Below are 25,084 nucleotides of genomic sequence, written 5' to 3'. Positions count from 1 at the left end.
TCTTGTATATCACACCATGAGAAAAGAATGTTAACACGATTTAACACTGCGTCTACTTTTCATATAATCTCTCTGTGTTATTAGCCTTTTTGAACATACTGAAGAAAAGAAGCTTCACTGTTTCCCCTCAATTATGCTGAAATACGAAGTGGACTCCCTCCACCCACTTATACAACAATTTCCAAATTTTCCTTGAATGGTGGATGGTGAAGAATGAAGTTTAACTTAGTATGCGCACTGTACCTCTTCTGCTGCCTCTTCGTAAGTTGCAAACGCTGTGTGTCCCTCCTGCCACAGGAATTCACGAGTTCGCAAGAAAGGCTGTGGATGTTTGAACTCCCAGCGCTGCAATACAAAACAAACAAGCAAAAAACAGAGTGTCATGAAAAGTTAAAGTTGTTATCTTCATTAATGAGCTTGTTTTTAATGTATTATTTAGCACTGCTCAAAGTTCTATTTTTCAATGGTGCATTATACTATATGAATTCAAAGGCATAATGGGTTGCAATTAACGAAACGCAAAGGCTAAGGCTCCGTCAGTACAAGAAATTTTCAGCCTCTCTGCTCCCCCTAAATTTGTTCTGTGGTTTCCCAAACCCTCCAGATTAGATTTGGGGACGGCATGGAGCTTGTGCAGGGTGGGGTCCCAATGAACCTAGAGAGAATTCTTGTGCTGGCTTCTGCTAGTGCTACCTAGATTTTACATATTGTTAAGAAACCCACTATTCACACAAAAGGAACCAGAGATTATTTTAACTGCCATTTGTTTTCAATATAAAAATGCTATATTCTCATATGCTGATTTCTATTATTTCTATGAAGATTGTAAATACCAGTAGGCAAGGATAATTTGCATGATCACAAATCCAGATACAGTGGTACCTCGGGTTAAGAACTTAATTCGTTCTGGAGGTCCGTTCTTAACCTGAAACTGTTCTTAACCTGAGGTACCACTTTAGCTAATGGGGCCTCCCGCTGCGCCGCCAGAGCACGATTTCTGTTCTCATCCTGAAGCAAAGTTCTTAAACCGAGGTACTATTTCTGGGTTAGCTGAGTCTGTAACCTGAAGCATCTGTAACCCAAAGTACCACTGTATATCGCAACAGATGTCACAGATCAGGCCTGTACAGATTCCCCAACTGTGTGCACTGCATACCACATTTTTTCATTCAACATGGTGTTTGTTAGGATGTGGAAAGCAGAAATGAAGAAATATTCAGAGCATAAGATATGAATCAAATCCCTCAACACAAGAAGTGCCAGGTGAAAAAATATGGCAAATACCCGCTTTTAAAATTAAGTTGTAGGTTGTTAGAATGTATAGTCTTTGTGGGGAGAAAGACTATACATTCTAACAACCCACAACTTAATTTTAAAAGTGGGTAGCGGAGATTGCTGATTGATTGATTGATTAAGAATGAGCATATTGGGTAAAGCACAGCAAATATCCGGTATACCCTGCACTTACCACAACATTGCACCACTGATTAAGTTTGATGGGGAGATCCCTGTGTGATTGAACCCACTTTGCATAGGCAGGATACATTACTGGAAAAAAAGGAGAATATTTTCAGAAAGCACGTAGCTACTATGTTAACTATTGGTTTTGAAAACCTGATTTGTAACAGTTTTTATTCCCATGCATAAAAATACCTGTGTGGAGTAAGGGTGACATCCAGTGATGTCAGCCTATTTGCGCTTCCACTGGTGCAATGTGACTTGTCCTTCCTACCCTCCCCCTAGAGCCCCCCCCCCCCGTTTGCAAATTGGCGAGAAAAGAAAGGAAAGGGAAATCCCATCCTATCTGCTGGCATGTTGCTGGATATTACCCTATGTGTTAGGCTAATCCTTTATATTTAAAATTTAAATACATGAGAACATGTTGTTCATCTTGTTTCTCCCTTATTTTATTTATTGCATTTTATTAATTGCATTTATATCCCAACTTTCCTTGAAGGAGCTCAAGGTGACGTGAACAGAAATCCTCACTACAACCCTGTGAGGTAGGTTAGGCTCAGAGTGAGTGACTTGGCCCAAGGTTGCTCAGTGAGCTTCATGGCTACCACTCTAACCACACTTCTTGATAACAAAATACTTGATTTCTCCCCCACTCTACCTACTTTCATTCATGAGTAGATGAACTTCAGTTATTACAAAAGCCAACATCACTAATGGATAGGAAAGAGGGACTATTTAGCTGTAGTATTTTATTTTAAATCTGTAAGACTGTACCTGTTTCACTAGTAGGACGTACAGCTATTGGTTCAGCCAGCTCTGTTTTGCCAGATCTTGTAACCCAGGCAACCTGAAATCAATGAATGTAAAAGTTTAGAAAATACTACTTTTAATAAATATATTTCATGTCATTCTTAATAATACGGTGGGTACAATTTTGCTTTTAAAAAAATTATTGTAACACATGTGGATTCTGTTTATCAATTGAAGCTCATAATTGTAAACTTAAATTCCATACATTATTATTAATAATGTGATCTAAGATTACCTCCGGGGCAAAGTCAGCAATGTGTGTCTTCTCCTTTTCCAACGCAGCCTGGGATACGAACATTGGAAAGTAGCAGTTTTCCACACCAAGTTTCTTGATTTCGCCATCAAAAAACTCTTTGATGCTTTCCCAGATGGAAAAAGCCCAGGGACGGAGAATGTAACAGCCACTCACATCGTAGTATTCAATCATCTCTGATTTTGTGATCACCTTTTAAAGGAAATAGCAATGTTTCAGTGTCATGAAAATTGCATTGTGGGCAGCAAGTTTAAAAAGTATCAAACAGAAATAAAATTGAACACATGACATTCAGTGGAAATGAGCACGGAACATTCATGTACGAAAGGTGTTTATCCTTTATTAGAACCATAAATATCCAAATGCACCTATGCAGAGACCGGTTTGGATGTAACACTAAGGCAAGACATTGCTTAGAGCAAGTAAGCAAACATATGGATCTCAACCACTGTACCCTTTTCCTGTGGCTGCTGCACAGGCTGGGGCTGAGGCATGGTTTGGTTTAGCATTAAATCTGATGCCAAGCAACTGCTTTAGACAAACCAGGAGCTGCAACCAAGGTTCGCCCATGATTGCGGTTTAGCTCCAAAAACTGCTCTTAAGCGTACATTATTTTGAAGACTGTGAAAGAGGACTCCCAGGTAGAACTTGAAATATACTTGCCTGAGAATACCAGTCAGATAGATTCTCTTCCTTCTTAGCCTCTAGCCCCAACCTGTAGTATATTAGAAAGATAGAAGCATAATCTTAGCCTCAAAAGCAACTGCCATAATAAAGCAACAGCCCACTTTAAATATTTTGCTGTATTTCAAAAAACTGTTAAAACTATCCAGACATGAATTTAAATGTTTAAACATTTCAATGAATTTAAACAGGCAAATTTATTATATAACTGCAAGAGTCTTCAAGCTGACATGCTCCCTCAAATAACAATACAATTAGTGGGGAAAGAGCATATTAAATGTGAAGGGGGAAAACCCCAGTGAGTGTTCTGGTGGCTCCAGTCATGGTGAGGAGGACTGGAGCACCACTGTGCCACCCTCTGAGTTGTGACGGTGCTGCTCAGTGGGACCCAGATGGGGCACAGGAGCACTGAGCTGATGGTGCCAATCTAGTGCTACGCTGCCCTCACTTGATCCCAGCAAGCAGCCAGGAGGACAGGGCAGGAGTGGTGCCCGACCTTATGCTCTGCAACTGGGTAGTTCTCTTTTTGCTCTCATGGTGTCAGGAAAAATACATACTTATGAAAAGAAAAATCCCTTTCCCCTTTCACTTTGCTATTTCTTTCACCTGAAATATCTCCGTGCTTTTGCCAGGCCAGCTTCCTATATATGATTCCTATAAGCCACAATTTTACTCAAAGACTCTCTCCCATGGACTACCGCAACCCCAAAGATACTTCTGCTACAAACTTTATTACGTCCATATTAGCTCCTCTTCCTTGGCTTTTGTTGTAGGCGGTCTGGACAAGGACGGTCTATTTTGTGTATTCTACCCAAAACCTAGCAAACAAGTTGGTAGTGATGTTGCAATAGTTAGAAGGGACCCAAGCCCAACAAAAGAACAGAAAACGGTTTATAACATTTTAACGTAAAAACAACCCAGCAGTACTATAAAGGGTTGGGGTGCTGTTGTTTTTTGCCTTTGTTATAGCACAATACCAATTTTAACAGTGCATTCTTTCCTTTACCCTGCTGCCCAGACTATATTTTAAGTAGAAATTTCACCTGGTTTGTTTCTTAGGTCCCTGACCATCTCCTGGTCCATTTGAGGATAAGTTGCTGCCACCACTTTGGTCTTTCTGTGATTCTTTCTTTTGGCCTTCATTCTGCTTCTGTTGCTTATTTTGCTTCTCGGATTTGTTCTCTTTCTCTTTCTTCCTCTTGTCTTTGTCTTCTGCTCCAGTTGCAGAGACTGGTTTATAGTCTGTTCCCGCCAGTGTCTTGTACTGCGCCTTCAAATGAAGCAGCTCTTGCACTGCAGCATCAATCTTATCCTTGGGGAGGCCACCATTCCCATGGAAACACAGATAACCAAAAAGAAATGAAATAATAGTTAGCTGCATAGAATAGGCAAGGTACATTAATTATACGTACAGGGGAAACCACAGAATGCACACGGAAAGGGAGAAATTCAATGAAACTTCTGCAAGCCGTGATCAGCTGCAAGCCAGCAAAGTAAGATTGGGAAGCAAGTTTTCAATCCTGGTTTGCGAAGCTTGAACCAACTATGCGTTTCTTCTTTCGGCGTCACAGCAAAGTGCAGTTTGGGGGAAAACCACAGTCAATTACTAATCAAGGAGATTTCATGAGAGGTAGAAGCACCATTGTTTGGTGTTAGAACTAAAACTACCCAAATGCTTTGAGACATCTGGCGAGAGGCTATAATCAACATAAAAGCAACCCCTGAAGAGTCCCAAAAGTGGAATCCTCACATTCTGTAGCCAAAATATGTGTACTATTCCTTGTTAGGACATGTAACTCGGTAGTATGGAATATAATTCACAGAAAGTTTCACACTCGGTGCACAACATCATCAGGAAACAGGATCACTGGTTTGCCCAGCATTTTGGAGTGCTTGAGTAGACGATACCAGCCTAATGGACCACTGGTCTGATTTCATATTAAGCAACCAGAGAGGGAGGGGGCAGCAGCCAGACAGCCAGGTATAATGGTTAGTGTTGAAACCTGGGAGACCAGGGTCCAAATCCCTGCTTAGCCATGAAGCTCTTTGGGTGAACCTGGGCCAATGCTGTGGACATTTACTGTGCAAACAGTAATATAATGATGAAGTAAGACTGAAACTAAAACCTAAGAAAGGCCTATGTAGTCTAGCATTCTGTTCTCACAGTGGCTAATCAGACACGCCTGTGAAGCCCACAAGCAGGCTGCTTCCTCAATTAGGAATCCAGCAACTGATATTAAGAGGCATAAGGTCTCCAGCATTGTGCAAAACAGAACAATTACGTCAACATACACAGCCTCATCTTTCAACAATCATATGTGTGTGTGTGTCTAGGGTATTTATGGATTGCATCGAAAGATCACCAGGGGGCTGAAACTAGAAAAATAAGAGGACAAATGTTGAGTCAGGAGCTGAAGTAAAGATGAGAACTTCAATGAAAGGCAGGAAAAGAAAACTGCAGCGGCTACTTCCCTCAAACTCCTTTTTCTGCCTTTGGCCACAACGTGGCGATAAATGCTCATGATACCCTTCAGAGTGAAAGGAGAACAGGCTGAATTAAGAGAGGAAATATGCTTTTACTTTTTACAAATGCTGCGAAATTCCAGCAATTTCTCCAGATGCATACCTGCAGAATACTTGACACTGAAAAGAGACCATCTTGCAACTGCAGTTCAGGATATTAGCATAAATTTTAAGTTAAAGGAAATGTGATGAGTATCCCAGATGTGTGACATCATACTGGGTTCATAAGGAAAGGGTTAACTAATTGTAAAATGACTAACCAAGGGGAACCCAAGGGGAAGAGTTAGAGTTAGGGTGGTTGAGAAGACAGTCTGGAGTTAGAGAAGAGACAGAGAGGATAAGTCTGTGGGTTGGGCTACTCTGATGTGAGAGAGTGAGAGAATTTGTTAAGAGGAGCCAATCAAACAGTTGAGATAATCAGTCAGAAGGTATTGGGAAGGTTGTTGTTGTTTAGTCGTTTAGTTGTGTCCGACTCTTCGTGACCTCATGGACCAGAGCACGCCAGGCACTCCTGTCTTCCACTGCCTCCCGCAGTTTGGTCAGGTTTGGTCAGGTATTAGGAAGGTATAGGCCGGTAAGGAAACTAAAGTTAAGAAACTGACAGGAATATTATCTGAGAAACCATAAACTTGTTAATGCTTATAAAATAAACTTGTTTATTTGGTTCAATTTTAACACTGGACTCAGTGTTTTACCCGAGAGTAACAGGTTGGTGACAGCGGGGAAGCGAGCACAACGGTGGCACAGGGATCAATAGACCGTTAAATGTCCAGGGACCCTGTGTGATTGCCACAACGTTAAACTGTTAATAAGCAGTATTACCTTTTCTGCCTTCTCCGCTTTCAATTTCCGGACCTCTTCTCCTTGGAGAGCAACCTTGTTAAAGAGAGCTTTTGCTTCTGCAGAGTCAGGGCCACTGGTTTCTGTGCTTGCCGGCTGGTTTAAGGCATGTGCCTGAGGGGCTGGCAACTGTCCTGGTTTATAATCCTGACCAGTCTTTTCTTTATATTCCGCTTTCAGGGAAAGGAGGAGTTTTACAGCTTCATCCACTTTATCCTATGGGAAGTATTATTGGGAGAGCATTCATGTCACAATGCCAAGAGTTATGTATGTATATACCTGTAGTTTCCTGCCTGAATATCCAAGGGTATGTTAACAACACTACATTATAGATTTGCAATAGATTTTATATTGGCAGATTCCTTTCTGCTCCATGGCTCCCTCAAGATGGCCTTGTCTCCCCCCCCCCCCCGCCATGGGATCCAGATATATGGAGAAAAAGTATTAGCGGTTACTGAGGGCTGCATCCAATTCTGGCCAAAAAAGTTTTCACCTTCCTCTCCTACTCCCATTTGCCCCAAAAATCTGCTGCAGAGGATCTTCCAACCGTCTGGAACTGATTTTGAGGGTGTGCAGGGGCTGCACTGTTGCACAAGCAGAAGTGTGTTGCATGAGTGGAACAACAGCACAATATATAACCTTGACTTCCTGGTTCCAAATGAAGTCCCTTGAAAAAACGTCTGCCAAAATCAGCATTATGCACAGCTGATGAGCAGAGAAAAAACACAGATTTGAAACCGCATGCATAATAAAACCACTATTCTACCTTGGACACCTTCTCAGCTTTGAGTCTCCGTACCAACTCGCCTTGTTCAACTACTTTATTGTACAGAACGTTTCTGTCTACTGGGCTAGAAGATGTCAAACCATTGCAGGACAGAGGAGCAGGACCAGAAGCACAAGAGGACAAGGAGGAGGAAGAAGAGGAGGAGGAGCAGGAGGAGGAAAGAGGAACTGCAGGTGGATGTCCAGGTTTATAATCTTGGCCTGTCTTTTGCTTATACTCTGCTTTTAGAGCAAGAAGCACTTTCACAGCAGCATCTATCTGATCCTGAAGCAGAGAGATAACACAAGAAACGTATCAGTAAGAATGGAAAAGTTTAATGCAAAAATTTCCAGTTTGAAACTGAAGATTAAGTGGGCAAGTGCAAATGATAAAATGATCAATCTACAAATAAATTTAACTGTTAGCATTGATATCAAAGTTTTGTTCTGCTTGGACAAAATAATAATCTGTTTTGCATGCAATAAGAGAAAATGGAGAGAAAACAAATATTGCTTAATACTTTGCAAAAGTAAAAATAAAAATAAAAATACTGAAAAAATAGAATACAATTTTTTTAATTTTGTGAATTGCTCAAGGACCTAATAGTGCATCTTAAAAACATAATGTTCAGCACTCTTTCTGCCTTCATGGCCATTATACCTTTGCTGCTTTCTCTGACTTAAGTCTACGAACCACTTCGCCTTGTTCTGCCACTTTGCTGTAAAGAGCTTTGCAGACTACTGGACAGAGGGGCATGGAAGAAGGAAGAGCAGAAGGAGCTGAACTAGGAAGCAAACTCTTTGCTGGGTTTCCAGGTTTGTATTCCTGGCCTGTCTTTTGCTTGTATTCCGCTTTCAGAGCTAAAAGCACTTTCACAGCAGCATCTACCTGAGCCTACAACAGGAAGCGAAAGAACAGTTAAAAAGAGAGGAAAGCATGTAGCAAAGTAGATACAATAGTTAGGATGCACATGATCAAGTTGACAAAAAGAAAAAACTAGTAAGAGGCTTATTAGAACCTATCATCATATGCTCTTCACTTAATGAAGCTATTTGAATGTAACCAACAACTAAGGTTTTGCTTTGCATAGAGTGCTCCTGAACTGAAGTTTTATTTGTATTCTATGGGATGGATTCAGGTATGTAATAAGATGGGGGTTCGTCAACCTGGGAAGGTAGCCCAGCTAGGAGAAGGGAAACTCTGTTCCTAAACCTCTGCTGCCTTGCAGGATATCTCTGGGAGAAGAAAAGGCTAAGGACTAAACCATAGCTGTCAATGTTTCCCTTTTTTTAAGGGAAATTCCCTTATTCCGAATAGGATTCCTTGCAAGAAAAGGGGAAAGTTGACAGCTATGGACTAAACCCTATACAAATCCAGAATGGAGTCCCTAAGATAGATGGATGGTGCCTTGTATGCCTCCTTTCAGCAACTCCTGCGACCAATCTGGTGCCAAATGTATTGCTCTGCTTTCCTTTGGATCACATCAGTGCGACAGAGAGGGAAGTCTTCTTGTTTGGGCAGCCCAGGATCTACATAGAAGCGCAAGGTGCAACACACCAGAGGAGGGGAGGGGGGATCATTCTTGTCTGGCAAGCTTCAATGCTTGTGCAGACGGAATGTTTGTCATAGTGCAACACTGATCTCCACCCCATCCAGAAAATTGGTGCAATACCCAATTTCCTACATAGTTCAGCAAAGATAACAGAGGGCCATTATTTTGGGGACGTTAATGGGGGGGCAGAATTAATCACCACCATTTTTAATTAATATTTTATCTTTTGACACTTCTACCATAATGGTGTTTTTTTTTTAAAAAATCCCTTTTCTCTCCTGCCAGACCTATGTTTATCATCCCCAACTTCTCCTGTTCTTTTAAGGTTAGTGGTAGTCCTGCCCAAGGAGTTCTTCTTTGTCCATCTACTTTTATAAATAACAGAAAAGCCAGATCTATCATCCACCTGATAAAAGGTTGCAATGATTCCTTCTTGTCCAGGCTTATTCTTCAAACACTAACCTTGGGCACTTTTTCTGCTTTTAGCTTTCGAACCACTTCCCCTTGCTCAGCTACTTTATCGTAAAGAGACTTGCTGTCTAGATGGGTGGCACTGGCAGCCTCACACTTGGAAGGCTGGGCCTGAACTGCAGGGACCGGAGGATTCCCAGGCTTGTAGTCTTGACCCGTCTTCTCCTTGTATTCTGCTTTCAAGGCTAGCAGCTGTTTCACGGCAGCATCAACTTCTTCCTTTGCTGCTTTCTTTGATTTCAATTCACGAACTGCATCTCCTTGGGCAGACACCTTGCTGTAAAGAGCCAAGTGGTCTTCGACTGAAGTAGGGGCTGCAGCAGGAGAAGCGTCAGCCACAAGTGGAGCAGATCGTCCTTTCGGTGCAGTACTAGCCTTGGAAAAGAAGAACAAATGCATGTTTTTACAATGAATCAAACTGGATGAAAGAGAATTAAAACAGTACTGGTGAAGCAAAGTTGGTCAGGGCACTTCAATATGCAAAGACCTACTACAAATGTCTCTTTTATCCACCACCCACCCAGAACAGGATAGCATCCAATGTTTGCAAAGGAGGAGAAAAACTGAAAATAAACTAAAATAATATATTTTAGTGAATCAACTTTGGTTAGCATAGGTGTTTCCCAAGTCTGATTACTAGTTCTGTGCTGTTTAAAACCTGGAACACTTTTATAGCAGTGTAGTTTGCCAAACACCTGAGCATCTTCACTGCCCTCATCTGAACCCATCCCAATTTGTCTATATCCTTCTTCAAAGGCAGGGGTCAGCACTGGACACAGTACTCCAGATGAGGTGAGACCAGCACAGAATAAAGTGGAAGTGTTACTTCTCATGACTTGGAAACCATGGTTCTATTAAAGCAGTATAAAACTGAATCAGTCTTTTTGCAGCCAGGTAAGATTGCTGACTCATGTTCAGTTTCTGATGATGATGACTTATATGACAAGACTATAATCCTGGATTTCTTTTTATATGTGCTGCTGTCAAGCCAGGTTTCCTCCATTCTACACCTGTTCTACAGTTATGCCAGGCATCCCAAACATCCTTCTGACAAACAATCAAAATAATTAGGTTTCCTTACCTCTTTCTTTGCTGTTTCTGCCTTGGTTTTCTCCTTAGATCCAGATGTTGGCATTTCTTTTGTATGCCCATCAGGGATATAAATCAAAATGCATGGGGCTTCTTTACAGCTGTATGGGCTACAAAGATTACATCAATTGGTTTTTTTCATGATTATCTCCCATTGATTGGCATAATATAGAAAATATGAATACGACACTTCTAAAATACAAGCATCTAAATTCCAATGTGAGAAAGGGTTAAGCGTGAGCTCAATTTCCCTGCTACATTGATGGGATATGTAACCTAGTCCTATGCATACTTACCAGGCAAATCTCCCATGGTTCAGTGGGACTTACTCCCAGGTAAAGGTGCGCTACAGTGCATTGCTTAGATCTATGTAGTTCTTTTCACACTGGTTGTAATTTTATACATATCAAAAGAACATGTATTTGTATACAAATAAATGCACATATGAAAATTGTAAAAATAGTCATACCCCCAGCTGGACAAACTCGTAATTTATTTCAGTATCAATATCTGCTTACTGTTTGTAGTCTTGCTGCTCTCCTAATGGTATCAGTCTAGCAAAATAGTAACTAATTTGAGGTGTTCCCAAAGCTTTGGAACCTCTGGTAAAACAGGTTTCTTATTTACGGCATTTTTTTCAGTTATCCGCCATTTCACAAAGGGCCAAGTGCCATGGGAAGCCAGTATGAGAAGAGAAAATATGTGTCCATTGCCAAGGAAACCAGAATGATGTTCCTGTGCCCCAACCCAATTATGCTTAGTTGAGCAGCTGGGGCACAATGTGGATGAGATGTGAATCCTATTGAAACGAATGCAGTGCAGATGGCCAACCTCTGCATTCCATGTCAGATAAAAGCAGCAATGCAAAAGCCAACTGCAGGTGGCTGGAATGCAAAACAGGATGTTGGTGTCTGGAACTGTACTATTGGGGAAAAGGGGCAGTCTATTCTCTGTACTGAGCACCGGATGTTAGCTCAGAGTGTCATCTGACCTGTACTGGAAGTACAGGGGTGGAGTTGTGACTCTACTGCTGGAGTCTGGAGAGTGCAGACACGTTTCTCTGTACTGCTGAAATGACAGGAATAAAGACATGTAAATAGCCTCCTGTCTGTCTCTTTTCCCCTCCCTGGGGGAAAGCAGGGAGGAGGGAGGAGAGGGTGTGTTCTTCTCACGTTTGAGGAGGATCGCCGATTTATGGCCTTGCCTGTATCCTGCCGGGAGACGCAGACGGGAAGGTCAACAAGTATCTCAGCCGATTGCCTGGAGTGAGGCCAGTTACCTGTCGCTCTGCACTGCCCTATTTTCAGTGGGATGCACCCCCAGATGCATATCCAAAGCATGCATCTCCATCCAGTCAGGCATAGCAATGAGTGCCGAGCGCTGGATTAGGCTGAAGAGTGGTGACTTTCAGCACAATATGATATGCCAGAGAGTAATGGCCTAGTTGCCTGAGGATAGCAGGATGCATTTCCTCGTTTTTTTCCATGAAGTGCCGACATATCAGGGGTTCGATGGCTGTCAACTGGTATGTGTGTTGGTGAAATGTGCAGAAGAATAGAAGGCAAACACCAAAAAGTCCAACTATTGTGGTGAAATGTCAAGCCTCATGAAAATTCAGTGCAACAATAGTAGTATGCTAAAATGGAGTTAGGAGTATAATAATAATGGACAGATAAAACCTTTACATTTTGTCATCTGCGTGGTTCAACAAATGAGACGGGGAAATATACAGCCTGATATTACAGAGAACAGGCTGCCTGCTGTTCAGTTTGTTCAAGAGTACACACAAGAGCTACACACACACTTTTATAATCATTCTGCTCCATTTACTTTTGCAAAATGCATTCCACAAGCCTCTAATTTTGTATCTGGCAAAACAGGAACGTTTGGAATATGAGTATAAAAATGGGAATTTGGGCTGTGAAACTCTGTAATGGCCATAACACACTTATCTAATTCTATGGCAGAGCATACCAAATGGATAAACAAAAGGAATGAGTTTCCAGATGCTCACCTAATAGGCTCATATGGCTGATCACAAATATAAAAGCCTCTTCTCTGAATCTGTATTATATCTCCTTTTTTCAGATCTTTAAGGCAAGGATCACCTAACATCAATTCTTCTTGCTGTAAACAGGTTAAAAATCAAGTCAAGTATTACATCCCATGAACAACATAGTACATATGCTAAGAATTAGCCTAGTGGCATTGCAAGAGTGAGGCCAGCCCAGGTGAATATTGAAAGCCCCCAATCTACAATATGGCAACTCATTTGGAAAGCCAATATCTAAAAGGAAGAAAAGCAGGCACACAACCAATATGGTATAGTGGCTATAGTGTCGGGTTTTGATTAGGAAGACTTCAGCTCAAATATTGACCCTACCACAAAGCTTACTGTGTGATTTTGAGGGCTAGTCACAATCACCCAACCTAAGCTAAATTGCAGGTTTACTATGGTAGAAAAAAGTCCAGGGGGAGGGAGTGGGGAGACCATATTTGAGCTCCTTGAAGTACGAGAGAAATTTCAAAAATGTAATAATAATATAAATAGGTGACATGTTGCAAGCTACCTTGCTATTTCTGTTGACATACTGCTTGAAATCTTCCTCTTTGCCCAGGACTGGTTTGGTGATCAAGTGTTCATAGTTGACACAGACAGTAGGGATGGGAGGAGCACGAGGAGTTTCTGCCAACCAGGTGATCTTAGCAGTTTTTTTGTAGTCCTTATTCTCCAAATTTAGTTTAGCATCAATAGATGTGATTTTCCCAGCGGAGTTCCTACACGGAAGCAGAACACACTGTGATTAAATAGTGCAAATAAATGACTGGTACAGTATCTAGGTTATATCAGTGGCATGAAGTTAACTTGCTTTGCATAGAGAAGTTTAAATAAATAAATAATTTATTTATTATTTGTACCCCACCCATCTTGCTGGGCTTCCCCAGCCACTCTGGGCAGCTTCCAACAAAGATTAAAAATACATTAAAATGTCACACATTAAAAACTTCCCTGAACAGGGCTGTCTTCAGATGTCTTCTAAATGTCAGGTAGTTGTTTATCTCTTTGACATCTGATAGGAGGGCGTTCCACAGGGCGGGCACCACTACCGAAAAGGCCCTCTGCCTGTTTCCCTGTAGCTTTGCTTCTCACGGTGAGAGAACCGCCAGAAGGCCCTCGGCGCTGGACCTCTACCATCACAGTCAACAGTCAAGCTACACTCTGCTGGATCTATTGTGAGATGTCACTTCAACTTATGCAATTTCTGCTTGCTGCCCCGCAGTTGCAGCTCCCTTGCAGCATGTCCTAACAATCCCCTGAACCCCCAAGAACAGCTTCTGGAGGTGCAGAAGGTTGCAATGAGGTGGCAGAGACAGATAACAGAACTGTGCTTGCAGTGTTAACAGTCCCATCCATTACATACTTTACTTCAATGTTTAAAAAGCCAGACCTCTTGTTCCCAATAAAATTCTCGACAATGGAATTCAACTTCCCAGCTTGTTCCAAGATCCAGAAACTTACTTGTGTATTTTGGTGATGATTATGTTGCCCCAGTTAATAAATGTAACCATCTCTCCTTCTGTCAACGTCTCTGCATCTGCGCCTTCAATCAGCACTTTAGGACTGTACCATACAGACTTCAAGCCAACCTCAGCATTCTGCATGTTAACGAGAAAGAAAAGAACTTACCCAGATGCTTGGTTAAGGCTGCAATCCTAACACGTGCCTGACAATAAGCTCCACTTACTCATAGAACTTACTTCTAAGTACAGTGGTGCCCCGCAAGACGAAGGCCTCGCAAGACGGAAAACACGCTAGACGAAAGGGTTTTCCGTTTTTGAGCTGCTTCGCAAGACGATCTTCCCTATGGGCTTGCTTTGCAAGACGAAAACGTCTTGCGAGTGTTCTGATTTTTTTTTGCTTTCCCCACCCTTTTTCTAAGCCGCTAAGCCGCTAATAGCCTTTTAGCCGCTAATCCGCTAAGCCTTTAATAGCCGCTAAGCCTTTAATAGCCGCTAAACCGCTAATAGTGCTAATCCGCTAAGAGGGTTGCTTCGCAAGACGAAAAAACCGCTAGACAAAGAGACTCGCGGAACGGATTAATTTCGTCTTGCGAGGCACTACTGTAGACATAGTTAGGGTTGCACTGCAGGCTTTTGCTTTAGATTATAACACACCAATCCATCCTAGAATACACAAATGCTGAGCTTAGGAGAGTTTGCTATTAATGTGAATTCTTCTTTGGATCGCAATGAGATGGTTTAAACTATGAGCTGGTCCATCCTACTTGCCTGGGGAGGGAGAACTGCTACGCTCAAGCCAGAAAGGCAAAAGATGTGAGGGGGGGGTAAAGGTAAAGGGACCCCTGACCATTAGGACTAGTCGTGGCCGACTCTGGGGTTGCGGCGCTCATCTCGCTTTACTGGCCGAGGGAGCTTCTGGGTCATGTGGCCAGCATGACTAAGCTGCTTCTGGCGAACCAGACCAGCGCATGGAAACGTGAAGGGGGTCCCCTTCCTATTTCCCGCCTCTGCTGATAGGTCCCCCAGCTTCAGGGCTGGCACAGTGTTCTCCCTGGTTCGGGGATGTGCCAGGGTGTATTAGACAATTAAAAGTCCAGGGGCTCGCTCAACATGCCTCAGCACATACATCCCAACTCTAAAATAAAAACTGTTTTCTCTCAAGATCTTTCCCATAGAGCTAAAGAGCATATAATGTCACCTTGCACTCCCATTTTACTCTTTCATTAGCTCTGCCATCCATGAGCTAACTAATCTTACTTTTCCTTTGTTACATTTTGGCAGTGTGGAAGAATGGTTTCAGGCAAACTTGGGAATACTACACAAGTTCTCTGTTTTAACTATCTGCATTACAGTGTCAAAACAACTAACTAGCAAACCTTTGGATGCTTGGCGACTTCTTTCATCTCTTCTTGAGCTTCAGGAACGTTTACTGTGACTACTTCATTCTTCAGCAAAGCGGTGTAGCGAGGTGCCACAGGATCTATAACCTACATACCAAGAATAACCAAAAATAATCACATCTATTCAGTACTCCCAGAACAGATTTTTATATAAAAAAAATCAGAGTTATGTGAACTAAAAAGTGTATGCATCATTTAGGAATATTAACTGGTATTCTTTGTGTTACTGCATCTTTGGTCAATAAGAAAAGAGTAGCTCAAAATCCACAAGAGTGACACACTCTCCTGGCCTTCCACACAAAAAACGGATACCTCTGGTTTAGAAATCATCTAAAACTTTACATATATAGTAAGGGCAATAAATGTTATAGTTCTGGGCATAAAGCAAGTAAAAATCCTAGTAATACCTGTGTAGATTACAGGTAACTCTGAATGTTGGCTTAAGTCTTACAGGATAAGCCAATGTATGCATGCTAAAAAGCAAACCCTACTTGAGTTTCAATGCAGTTTATTTCTAAGTAAATGTGTGTAAGAGTGAAGCCTTAGTGTGCAATTATGCTAAACTCACGGGATCAGTTTTTTAAAGAACAATAGATTTCACCCTTAGTTATTATCAACACAGGACACAATTCCATAATTTCACTTTTTTCCTGTGAATTTCTTCCGTAAAGTATGTTTTCTGGCATCACCATTATTCAAAAAAGCCAGGAGCAGCCACATGGCAGGGCAGGGGGCATGGAGTCACTCTCCCAAGAGCAGTATCACTACTGCTTACTAGGATGGTGCGGGGAAAAGTGGGTGGGATGACTGTGGTAATTTAGGGACAGTGTGGGTGTGCTGACAGAGTCAATCTGGTACTCCCACCGGTGCTCCTGAGAAACCCTGGCCTCATTGTCACACTTCCGCATCAAGCTGCGGCAACACCTGTTGAGAAGGTGGCTCCATGCTCCCACACCCCACCGACTGCTCCTAACAACAGTGTTAGATCACTATAATAAGGCAACATCACAGCAATGAACTCAATAATAGCTTCTCCTCTCTCGCATTACTGACAAAATAGTTTTCTACTCTATTCACAACTCAAACAGAACAGCTTCCAGGTATTTTTGCTTCTGCTTTTACTGCACTTGCTTCTTTATCGGTTTAGGCTTTCCAGTCTCGCTTACAAGGCCTTGCTACTTTGTACTAGTTGGAGGTATTAAGGCTAGTAAAGGAATGGAGAAATGATGTACACACATACAAAACTAGCTCATCGGGGAGAGAAATCTGAGGGCAGTATTTATTTATTTATTTTTAGGTTACACGTGAAAACAGCGACTTCTAAGGAAATATCCTACATTCTGCTTTCCCAAATGCTAGGGCCATGAGTAGAATAGTGTTGCAGGAGAAAATTAACTAAAACAGGTTTCGTACTAGAAGTGAAACAACATACACACTACTATTGATATGGATGCTAACTAGTTGGAAGTACTTGAAACACACATCACTCATATTTCCACTTATCAATAAGAAACACAATGAAATTGTTGACACCATGGATCTGGGCTCCCCAGGAGTCCAAATTCAATAATCTGATTTTGGATTAGATCCAGGTATCAGCAACACTTGTGTTACTTTTTAATAGGTGTGCAGAGGTATAATTTTCTTATCAGTATTCACAAAAAAGCAAAACTTTAACTGCCCCACAGCTAACCAGCGCAGTTTGTTGACTGCACTAACAAACAGAGGTTATTCGGGTATTCTTGAATTAATCTAACTGTTAAGAGTTTGCTTTTCTCTAGTGCTACTGACTCATTATTTTTGCTTTCTCAGTAGCTGAATACTTGGTCCTACAAACCAATTCAATGCCTTCGCTTTCACTCTTGCCCCAGGGTGAATGCATAAGGCAGCATACAGTGCCAAGAAGTGAACAACAACATAAATTTAAGGCCAATGGTGTTTATAAATTTGTTTGACGCACTAGTGTCCATCTATGCAGCAACAAAAAGAACCAATTGATAATCCCTCATATAAAATAAAGAGAACAAATGAGAAGGGCTTTAGGATAATACAAGACACATGCCAGGCAAGCAAATACTTAGTTCTGGGGCAAGCCTCCTTGAAAACAAGCAAAAATCCAGACTCAAGTTAAAAGAATAAGAACAGCCACAGAGTTGTGCAGACAGACACAAACAGTTCGCCTTATTATAGTGTCCAAGCATCTGCTGCCAAAGAAGCAACTAACCATGTCAAGATGCAGTATTCCTTATTTGATGCTAAATTAAGACACATCAGAAGAGCTTTACTTGCTGTCTGAGAGAGAAAATGTTAACGCCTTCAGTACACTGCAGAAAGGCAGTATGTCCAGCATTGTAAATTAAAAGTGACACTTTCTTCTCCGTTGAGAAATTCAGACTCAGATCATTATTTCCCCTTTAGAACAGGAATAATGCATTTTAAGATGGAAATACACAGCTCTTGTTATGTAAGCAAACGTGGTTGTGCTATGAGAAGTTGCACAGTGATGGCTTATGCTATGTATGCTTACAATACTGTAAGCTATATGCTAAGGCAGAAAAAGCGTTAAGTAATACCTTCTTACAGATAGCTCGCAGCTTGAAAGCAGAAAAATGAAATGCAGAATTTTCATCAGAGTTTACATTAGCAAAATATCATTATCTCCCACACAATTCAAGAACAACAATTCAGTATCAGACTGGCAGAAGTCAGCAAGATTAGTGTTAGCCCTGGTTAGCAAGAGGGGACATTCCATTTTCCTGAAGATGAGGAGCAAGGTGATGCAACATACTGCATTAGCTAGTCTTTGAAGAGCATTCCAAAGAACGCTGGGTTCACAACCAGCAACAAGAGACCAGGTGTCAATCAGAAATGTCATCAGATCAAAATGGGGGAGCATGTACCTTTTTGTTAAATGACCAAATTTTATCCCACTCCATGTTTACAACTGATCGAGAAGAGCCCTGTAAAATATAATGGGAAGAGGGGGATAGGAGAAAGAAAGGCCATAAATCTTGATGGTGTTATTTGTTGTATTTACTTTAACCATTCTCTTCCACAACCTTACTTCTTTACAAAAAAAAAATCCTCCCTCAGGACTAGAAATAAGTGACTTGCTGGGGTGAGGGTGGGAGGAATCCATCAATAAGTAATCATTCTTTGTTGCAAAATAGAGACAATCTTCTTTAACACACTATGCTTTCTTAAAAGTTTCAGGTATAAGTCTGAGGGTAAATTAAAGATGGATCAATTGTCCAGTTAGATACTGAACATGCTATAGTTATTTGATGTATTGTTATTTTCCAAATATTAATATGGTGTACCAACTTCTTTAAATCATAATCCTATGGTCCCCGGTAGATTATCTCAGAGAAGGAGTGGCCCATGCTTCACAGTAAGGTTGGTAGTACTATGGGAGATATAGCCCAAAAACATGTAAAAGGCTACCCATGGATTGGACAACTGAACAATCAAAGTCACAAGAGGAAGACTTTCCTGATGTTCTTGAAAGGACTCATCTATAAAATGACTAGATCTACAGAATAAAAAAAAAAATCCTTCCAGTAGCACCTTGGAGACCAACTAAGTTTGTTATTGGTATGAGCTTTCGTGTGCATCTGAAGAAGTGTGCATGCACACAAAAGCTCATACCAATAACAAACTTAGTTGGTCTCCAAGGTGCTACTGGAAGGAAATTTTTTTATTTTGTTTCGACTACAGCAGACCAACACGGCTACCTACCTGTAACTAGATCTGCAAAGGGAAGCTGAAGGGAGAGTGGACATGCAACCACCTACCTGTGCAGCAATAAACTGTTTCAGTCCTTCAACTGTCATGCCTCTTCTTAGGACACCACGCACAGTTGGGAATCTTGGGTCATCCCTAATAGAAAGGAATTTCTGCTTAATTTAACAGTGCAAAACTGTGACAATATCAAGAAGCCTATGTATAGGGTTGAATAAACTTGGAAGAGAGGATTCTTAAAATTCTCTTTTTATTTTGGCTCTCCAACAGCCTGCACATCTTTATTTTATCCTGCAAAAGCTGTGATATCAACTTTGATGAATTCATAGCAACCTGCTTAATTCTTGGGTCTTTTTCCCAAGAACAGAAGGCATCCCATAAGCACAGATCAATCTAAGGGCCAGAAGAGTGTTTGCTGGAAATTGTTTTACTGAAAATGATACAATGTATATCTAAAACACTATATCAGAAAGTAACAGTAATTTTTCAACAAACATAAGCAATGCATGCATTGTGCCATTGATTTCTTAAATAATTACATAGTTACCCAAGGGATGTTAATAACATTCATACCAAAATTTCTGAGACTTTAACTCTCTTCTTTTTGGAGATTTCTACTCATTTTGCTTAATTTATATGTAGCAAAAAGTTGTCAACAATGACACTTGAGAGGAATAAGCATCCTTCCAATCATATATTTTGGGTATACAAGTGACGTGAAGAAAAACTCAATCTGGTTAAGCTGATTAATGTAGTACTAATAATTGTGCAGGTGGCCATGGAAAAGTAAATTAATCCACCATTCCTTTTGCATGGTTTTTGTTACTATTAGGTAGATTTCTGCCACATTCTGTTCCCCAGGTTTGAAACCTCAGTTGAAAAGGAAAGATTACATGAAAAGAAGAGTGTGGGGAGACCCACACACGTTCCCTACTTTGAACCTACATATTCAAACATTGCTCATCACAAAACCGAGCACAAAACTCCACCCCTATCATTCTGCCTGGACACTGAGGTCCAGCACCGAGGGCCTTCTGGCGGTTCCCTCGCTGCGAGAAGCCAAGTTACAGGGAACCAGGCAGAGGGCCTTTGCGGTAGTGGCACCCGCCCTGTGGAACGCCCTCCCACCAGCTGTCAAAGAGAAAAACAACTACCAGACTTTTAGAAGACATCTGAAGGCAGCCCTGTTTAGGGAAGCTTTTAATGTTTGACGGACTATTGTAGTTTAATATTTTGTTGGAAGCTGCCCAGAGTGGCTGGGAAAACCCAGCCAGATGGGTGGGATATAAATAAATTATATTATTATTATTATTATTAAAGCTAATAATTCTGAACGCTGATTATCTGAGTTTGAAAGTCTAACACCAACAGTTAAGAAAAGCTGTTGGATGAAAAGACTGAGCAAAGGTATTTAAAATATACTGACTAACACGATATCGAGCAAGTTGTAAACCTGTTAATTTCTTCATTCTTTGGAGTAATTTTTGTAAATTAAAAAAAATTACAAAATTTATTTTTAGTGTAAGATACTGCTTATGAAAAATTATCTATACACTGATTAGATTGCAAAACAAATGTGCACATGTATAAACACCTGCATAATTCCTACCAAGTTTAACTCCTTTAACATACCAGCCATCCACTAGCCCTTCATTGACAAACCAAGTGAGCTTCCTTTTAGACAATACAGTGTTGTTGAGGTTTAAGCGGCTGTACTCCCAGATATATGGTTTTCTTATTTCCAAGGCTTCAATAATCCAGTAGAACTGTTCATCTCTGTCATGATATTCTGTTGTTCTTAATGCATGAGTGACACCTTCAATACTGTCAACTATGGGACAGGCAAAATCATACGTGGGATAAATGCTGAAATGTAAGAAAAAATGCAAGTAAGCTTCATGTGCACATTGAAAGTGTTGAGCACTGCACACACTATTAATAAATTTAATAAACAATCTCTAAAGCAACGGAAAGATTTAGCCTGTTGTGATGACTACTGTTAATGAAAGAGAAAAAAAGAACTTTCCACTATCTTAAAACCAAGCTCAAACACTATACTGTACAGTTGTACCTTTGTTCTCAAAGTGCTTGTGCTGTAATGTTCAGGTTTTGCTTCTGTTAAATATATAACAGAAGCAAAACTTTAACATTACAGCACAAACCCAGTAGTTATAGTGAGTGAGCTAGTTCCACAGTAATTATAGGAAATGAGCTAGTTCTAGGAACTGCTTTTCCAGAATGAAAAAGTGAAAGAGAAAATAGGAAGGTTTTTCTTTTGAGGTCACTGATAGTAGAGGGTTGAGCCCAGCTGGAACTGTTAAATGTCAGTTCATAAAGCAAGCTTTTTTGGAGCAAAAAATTAATAGGGTGAAACCCCGTTATTACCCCAAATCCCTTTTTACTGAGATAGTAAGAATGTGGGGGGGAGCAGGGGGCCACCTGCAAGGGAGAATACTTAACATCTTCCATGGCTTCCAATCCCAGCAAACCATACACACACAGTGTGCTTTTTCCCAGTTCACTTCCCAGTTCAGATTTGGGAGGGAGTAGAAAGAGATTAAAAGGCGGAAGGAAGGGTTAAGAAGCCGCTCTCTAATTCTCCCTGGAAAGTGCATCCCCAGTCCACAGCAGTATTAGGATGGAATCCCCGCAAAATGTTATCTCTGCCCAGGGTTTTAATCAGACAAAGCTATGCTGGCAAGGCCAGAAGCTGCTGTGAAAAGAGGAGGTTTTCCATAACACTGTTGGGATTTCATCAGGCAAAGCAAAACTCAACTTAATTTGATAAAGGGCCAGAGATAAAGACACCAATTCAATGGCCCCATCCACACTTAATGAGAAACCATTGCTAAATTTTAAGAATGGTTTAGCAAGAATATGAATGTGCTGGGCAACACTTCTAAAATTCACGAGTCAATCCTCCCCGGTCTTTCCTTCAACATGCTGAGGAGGAAACAAACCAGAAGTTGGCTTGGCACGACATGTGAAACAGCTCTTGTGGTTTGTTAATGGAGAAACAAACCATGAGTGCTGGTTTGCAGGTAATGACATCTGGTTTGCTTCCCTCCCTGTGCACTGAAAGAAGGACTGGGAGAGTCTCTCATTCTGCAACTGAGAGCACAGTAGCCTAAGGCCCACTACTAATCTCACTGTAAGTGGCCCTATCACTAAGTGAATTGCAAGTCCCATTTCTTAGCACATACTTGTACTTATTTCCTGTTCGTGGATGTGGCTGGTTTTTGCAACGATAAAGAGTTGGGTCCCTCATGCATCCATTGTTACTACTCATGTCGATTTTTGCTCGTAGACAGCAGGTCTGCCCATATTCCGTCCCCTTTTTCATTTCCTCCCACATTTTGAAGTTCTTCTCAACAGCTATAAAACGGCAAAGATTCAGTTCAGATTTAATAACCCAGCTCTGGTACTATGAAATATTATTTACCAAAAGTAAGACGTCTCCAACAAGAATGGAGCTAAAACTGACAGCAACTCTAGCCTAGCAGGCATTTTGGCAATGACTTTAACTAAAGGGTTTAACGTTTTCTCATCTGAAATTCCATTGATTTATTTAGCTACTATTGTCTCTTCTCACTGGCAGCATCTCTCCAGGATCTCAGACAGAGGTCCTTCCCAGATCTACAACACGATGACCTTTTAACCTGATATGCAAAAAATTAACGAGATCATCATCTGAGGCCCATTTTGGTGTGCCTCCTCCATGAGAGGGTCCAGAGGGTGGCAATACAATAAGGGGCCTTTTCTGCAGTGGCTCCCCATTTGTGGATGCTCTTCCGAAGGAGACTCACCTGGTGCCTTCATTACATATCTTTACACACCAGACAAAAATATTCCTCTTCAACCAGGCCTTGGGCTGATTAGCATTCTATGTCCTTCTAAATGTGTTGGTGGGAAGGGAGTTATTGATTTGTTTTTGTTATTGTTATGTATTTTGGGTTCTCATTTTGTATTTTTATGTGGTATTCAAATTTAATAAATGATGATGATAACAACAACAACAACAACAACAACAACAACAACAACAACAACAATAGTAACAACAACTAAGCAACTAATTAACAAAGCAAATAGAGATGGAAGCCAGACAAAGCATCTTACAGTTATTTCTGTGCTTGGACTCTGTTCTTTGCTCTCGTTCCATTTTCATTTGTTCTGCGGGCGTATCATCTACATAAGCCTTCCCCTCATGAATGAGCTTCTCAGCATATTTCATTATTGTTTCAAAATGATCCGAAGTGTATGTGAATTGGTCTGGTTTGATGTGCAGCATTGCAACATCTTCCAAGATAACCTGAAGATATAAATGTTGAAAGGATTAACTTGATATACAAAAATCCTAGTATGAAGTCCTCTCACAGACAGATCTTGCCTTTTACACCTGATCTGTCTTTTCACCTGATCCAGTAGGTCTTTGGGGGTTGCGGTTGCTTAAAGAGCTCTATAAAAGAACTTTGAAATCTTACTATGTCAATTTAGTTTTTTCTAAATGCTTAATTAATCCAGAGAATAACAATTTCTGCATTTCTGTATTGTGCATGAGGATATCCTAGATCTCACTGGCAATTTCAACCTCTTGGTACCTTCTGATACCATTAGCCACTGTTTCCTTCTGAATAGGTCATCTTAGGTGGGAACCAGAGCCATCAAAGTGAAGAACAAGATCCTCAGTGCAATTATAGCAAGCCCACTGGGCTTCTTAGCACTATTAATGCATATGCATTCGGGTGAGAGAGTCAATGAGAGGTTTCATTTGCTATCAATGTGGTCTTTTAAAAAACACTTTTTAGAAGCCCCGCTTCACAATGAATCAGGCTCTGTACTAATGTTTATTCCATAGTTAGCATTGTAAATCAAATAAATCCTAAGAGAGAGATCTTCTCTAACTCTGTTCATATTTTATTTCAGTGTAATGAGCTTTTCTTCTCTGTTGTTTCATCCCACATCACCCAAGATAACTTTTGAAAGCCTAGAAGCACATAGGTGAGGCCAAACAGCCAACTGTCTGCTGAAAAGCAAGGACAACATTTGGGTGGAAAGGACTTAGGCTCAGCCCCAGGCTATTCCTAAAGCACCTGTGTGAATGATATCCTTTGTGTTATGTGAGGTGTCCCCACCCACTCCATAGTTAACAAACAGAACTGTATAGAAATCAAAACAATCAGAGACCCAGAATGAGATATCATTATGAAACGATACCTTTTCAAAATCTTCTTTTTCTTTTTCTGGATTTGTATCATCAAACCTCATGATCAGTTTACCCTTGAAGTTGACCTGGTAGTGCTGATTCAACAGAGCAGCTTTTGCATGTCCAATATGCAAGTATCTAGGCAGAAAAGAATGTCAAGAAGAAAAGAATGTTGGCTACAAGGGGAAAGTAAAGTAAAACATAGAGCACGCCAAAGGAAGAGGCAAAATATTAGTATTTCCCTTCTTTAATTGTTGCTGTAAAGTATGTTTTGTTTAACATAAAAAAACAACTTAAAACTTTTTCTTTCAGTCATAACTTCATAGCTTCTTGAGAAGAGAATCCAATTGTTTTTGGACTCAGTCCAAGTTAATGTTTGAAGTCAGTGACTTAGGAATTGCACATGTACACATCACCATTCTTTTGTTTAAGGTACACTTTATATCACTTTCAAGACAAATGCCTACCACAATACTCAATAACTGATATGGCAAAAACCATTCTATAGCCTGATTATCATCAAAAAAAAAAAGCTCAAAAAAGTGCAAGAGGCTTCAGAAGGAAGGGAGCAAGGAAAGGAAAGCCCTATCCCCTAAGTGAAGCTCCACTCACAGTTCTTTCGATACAGGCCCATGTAAGCTAAAATATTTCACTGATAAAACACAAATATTGTGAATCTTTACATTTTCCAATTAAAAGAAATGTGAGCTAACAGCAATCTTGTAGAACACTGAGATTTCCCAGGACAGAATGAGACGGAAATCAAACTCTC

The 25,084-nt window shown here is 40.8% G+C and overlaps 1 protein-coding gene across 6 annotated transcripts in view; it reads right to left on the bottom strand.

The window, feature by feature from the left end:
• EPRS1 (glutamyl-prolyl-tRNA synthetase 1) overlaps nt 1–25,084 on the bottom strand; it is a 41,842-nt gene that overhangs the window by 8,053 nt on the left and 8,705 nt on the right. The window contains exons 7-28 of one of the 6 annotated variants that reach the window (XM_081185951.1): nt 24,324–24,450; nt 23,226–23,418; nt 22,313–22,484; nt 20,742–20,975; nt 19,163–19,247; nt 18,269–18,328; nt 17,942–17,962; nt 15,345–15,455; nt 13,967–14,103; nt 13,017–13,224; nt 12,461–12,573; nt 10,439–10,556; nt 9,349–9,732; nt 7,995–8,228; nt 7,335–7,619; nt 6,551–6,784; nt 4,249–4,517; nt 3,185–3,236; nt 2,504–2,713; nt 2,233–2,305; nt 1,469–1,548; nt 244–345 (exon numbers count right to left, since the gene is read on the bottom strand). In XM_081185951.1, coding sequence (XP_081042077.1) covers nt 244–345; nt 1,469–1,548; nt 2,233–2,305; nt 2,504–2,713; nt 3,185–3,236; nt 4,249–4,517; nt 6,551–6,784; nt 7,335–7,619; nt 7,995–8,228; nt 9,349–9,732; nt 10,439–10,556; nt 12,461–12,573; nt 13,017–13,224; nt 13,967–14,103; nt 15,345–15,455; nt 17,942–17,962; nt 18,269–18,328; nt 19,163–19,247; nt 20,742–20,975; nt 22,313–22,484; nt 23,226–23,418; nt 24,324–24,450 — 3,502 coding nt within the window. The remainder of the gene's footprint in view (nt 1–243; nt 346–1,468; nt 1,549–2,232; nt 2,306–2,503; nt 2,714–3,184; nt 3,237–4,248; nt 4,518–6,550; nt 6,785–7,334; nt 7,620–7,994; nt 8,229–9,348; nt 9,733–10,438; nt 10,557–12,460; nt 12,574–13,016; nt 13,225–13,966; nt 14,104–15,344; nt 15,456–17,941; nt 17,963–18,268; nt 18,329–19,162; nt 19,248–20,741; nt 20,976–22,312; nt 22,485–23,225; nt 23,419–24,323; nt 24,451–25,084) is intronic. The other 5 variants (XM_081185953.1, XM_081185952.1, XM_081185954.1 and 2 more) reach the window with 5 other exon arrangements.

This window comes from Podarcis bocagei (assembly GCF_964188305.1).
Source record: "Podarcis bocagei genome assembly, chromosome: 3".
Classification (NCBI taxonomy): domain Eukaryota; kingdom Metazoa; phylum Chordata; class Lepidosauria; order Squamata; family Lacertidae; genus Podarcis; species Podarcis bocagei.
Note: the sequence above shows the minus strand (reverse complement) of the source record. Positions and strands in the feature narration are given on the sequence as shown.